Source organism: Mesitornis unicolor, unplaced genomic scaffold (genome assembly GCF_000695765.1).
Source record: "Mesitornis unicolor isolate BGI_N332 unplaced genomic scaffold, ASM69576v1 scaffold30057, whole genome shotgun sequence".
In the NCBI taxonomy this organism is placed as follows: domain Eukaryota; kingdom Metazoa; phylum Chordata; class Aves; order Mesitornithiformes; family Mesitornithidae; genus Mesitornis; species Mesitornis unicolor.
Genome location: NW_010198883.1, coordinates 14 through 2,815, shown reverse-complemented (window position 1 = coordinate 2,815; position 2,802 = coordinate 14). Strand labels below are relative to the sequence as shown.

Genomic DNA, 2,802 nt, shown 5'->3' with positions numbered 1-2,802 from the left:
ATGGGGAGAAAACCTTGTGTATGGAAGCTACGGAAAAAGCCTATTTTTGCTATAAATATATAATGTTTGACATGGATGCATGCTTCATTTCTGGCAAGTGTTGGGACGGGGATCCAGACAGTTGCTCTGAAGTTAGGACAGCAATGCCTGGCTGACCACAGGCTGAGATGACTCCAGGCCATGATGGGGAGAAAACCTTGTGTATGGAAGCTACGGAAAAAGCCTATTTTTGCTATAAATATATAATGTTTGACATGGATGCATGCTTCATTTCTGGCAAGTGTTGGGACGGGGATCCAGACAGTTGCTCTGAAGTTAGGACAGCAATGCCTGGCTGACCACAGGCTGAGATGACTCCAGGCCATGGATGGACGAGGTGTGGGTGCCGCTGGTGTGGGTGCTGCTGCTGCAGCTGAGGACGAAGCGTTTTGGTCACACTGGGTGAGCAAGGCCAGAAACCAGGACCAGCTCTTTCCCCAGCCACCCTGCAGCACGGACTGGAGGAACCTGTGCTTGTACTGGGCCATCACAACTGGTGATGGGCAGTACTGGCTGTGCCAGTACTGGTGCCTGTGCCAGGATGACCAGTGCTGGGACAGCTCCCACCAGGCTTGGCTCCACAGCGCTGAGCCAGGCACTGCTGTGCCATCCTTTAGACCCAGCGAGGGCTGGGCACAGATCAGGGCAGCAGGGTGTCCCACTCCCCGTCAGGTGCAGCATTCATTAACCTGCCAGCCTTTCTCCTGCCCCTGCGAGAGCAGCTCTGTCCCCTCCAGGGTTGGGACGAGCAGCAGCAGCAGCCAGTTCTCTGTAGGGTCACTGCTCCCAAAGCAAGCAGCGCACCCGCAGCTCTATGCAGCTCAGGGCTGGCTCCTGGCAGGCTGGGGTGAGGGCATGGATCTGCTTCCCAGAGGAATAGGTTGGAGTCCCCAGAGATGTCATGGGGAGCTTCAACCCCAACTACAGCGAGAACATCTGCTATGTGAGCAAGCTGCTCCCTGGAGAGAGCTTTGACCACCTCAGGGAGAGCAGCAGCCACCTGCCAGTGATGCCCTTGGCCGTGGCCACCCCTCATGAGCACAGCCCCTACAAGAACAGCTATGTGGAAGTGTGACACACTCCTGCGCTCTGTGTGCTCTGCACCCCTGTTGCACAAAACCTCTCTGCCAGGCAGGCCTCACTCCCTGCTCCCACCCTGCCACCGCCAAGTGCCCAAAACCCCCAGTCCTGCTCCCTGCCACCGCCACGTTCAGCCCACTGTGCCGTAGCATCTGTACAGGGTGCTGGGTGCACTGCAGGGTGTTAGGTGAGCATGGTGTGCTGGGTGCACTGGGCAGAGCACTGGGTGCACTATTTGTTGCACTGGGTGCTCTATGTGATGCATTGGGTGCACTGGGTGCTGGTCTCAGTGCGTTGTAGCACACGGGGAACAGCGTTCCAGTACCTGCCCTGTCCTTGGGGTGTCTGGGAGGGCAGGGTGACATCCCTGCCATGTGCGGGACCCCTCGCAGGGTTGGAAGGGCTGCTGGGCTCCCACACTGCTCTCCTGTGCCCCTCCTGTCGGGTGCACTGGAGTCTGAGGGAGCTCAGCAAGACCCCCTTCATGCTCTGAAGTGCCTGCAAGCTCACCCAGGGACATGTCCTGGGGCAGCCCAGGGGCACAACCTTAGCTGATGCCAAGCCCTTAGCTGATGCCAAGCCCAGCTGTGGCTAAGCTGGCCAGGAGCCACTGGCCAACCCACAGAGACACTGGGAGTGAGGAGCACCAAGAGGCAGAGGGGCTAAGTCACTGCCTCACCCCTGACCCCAAGAGCACTGCAGGAGCCAAGCCGTGACCCCAGGGTCTCGCTGCTCGTTTGCCTGTGCCCTGGGTTTCCCACTGAATCAGAGCTCTGCTGTGCGGGCGGCTTGTCTGGACTCGCCCTGCAGGGTCACAAACGCTGTGGGGTGGGGTCCACTCCACTGTCCCAGCCCCATGGTCCCCATGGCAGCATGTTCATCTGCATCAAGCATGGGAGTGAGTCCCCTCCTGGCTTACCTACGGGTGCCTGCTCCCCGGGCATGGAGGGTACGTGCCCTGGCCCTCAGCCACTGCTACTCTCCCTGCAGATGACCAGAGCTTTCTGGCCAACACCAGCTGTGCCATCCTGCGGCTGCTGTCCTATGTGAGGAAGATGGTGGGGGTCCCCAACACCGGTGAGCCCTGGCTGCAGGGCTGCAGCTCCCCTCTGCACCTCAGCAGCAGTACCAGCGCTGCATCTCATCTCCAGTGAGATGCTGCACAGGCTCCCCACGGCGTGGGCACACCCGTGAGGTGGGGGTTTTCAGCAGCCCACACGCTTTTCCAGACGTCATTGACCTGTGTGACGAGCGGGGCATCCTCAAGCTGCTGTTCCAGGTGACCAGTCCCAGCATGAGTGCCAGCGAGTTCCTCCAGGCGTGCAGCATCTACTATGCGTGCTGGGTGGAAATAGGAGCTTCTGGTGGGTGTCTGGGCAAGTAGGACCTTGGTCCCTGGGGGTCCTGGCAGTGCCCAGGATGGTGGGGCACAGTGGGAAGGAGTGACCACAGAACTATCCCACAGGGACCGAGGAGGAGCAACGTGCTGGTCCATCACACTCCTCCTGGAGCGCCCCAGCTGGGTGCTGACATGGGGATGGGGATGGGGAGCAGCCAGGCAGGTGGGCACAGGCGTGGGAGGACAGTGCTGAGGCTGGGGGCTTTTGTCGAGTCCCCAGCCTCGTATCTGGTGGCAGAGGCCCTGCAGCTGCAGAGTGAGTACCAGCGTAGGAGGCAGACCGA

General features: G+C 60.1%; 1 protein-coding gene across 1 annotated transcript; it reads left to right on the top strand.

Annotated features, from left to right (window-relative positions):
• Positions 1 to 1,992: 1,992 nt before the first annotated feature.
• On the top strand, positions 1,993 to 2,483 carry LOC104544423 (chromosome unknown open reading frame, human CXorf65; the record flags this gene model as incomplete). Its single annotated transcript, XM_010189294.1, has 3 exons — positions 1,993 to 2,017; positions 2,110 to 2,196; positions 2,349 to 2,483. Coding segments are annotated over exons 1-3 (247 nt in total), but the record flags the coding sequence as incomplete, so codon positions are not given.
• Positions 2,484 to 2,802: the final 319 nt, after the last annotated feature.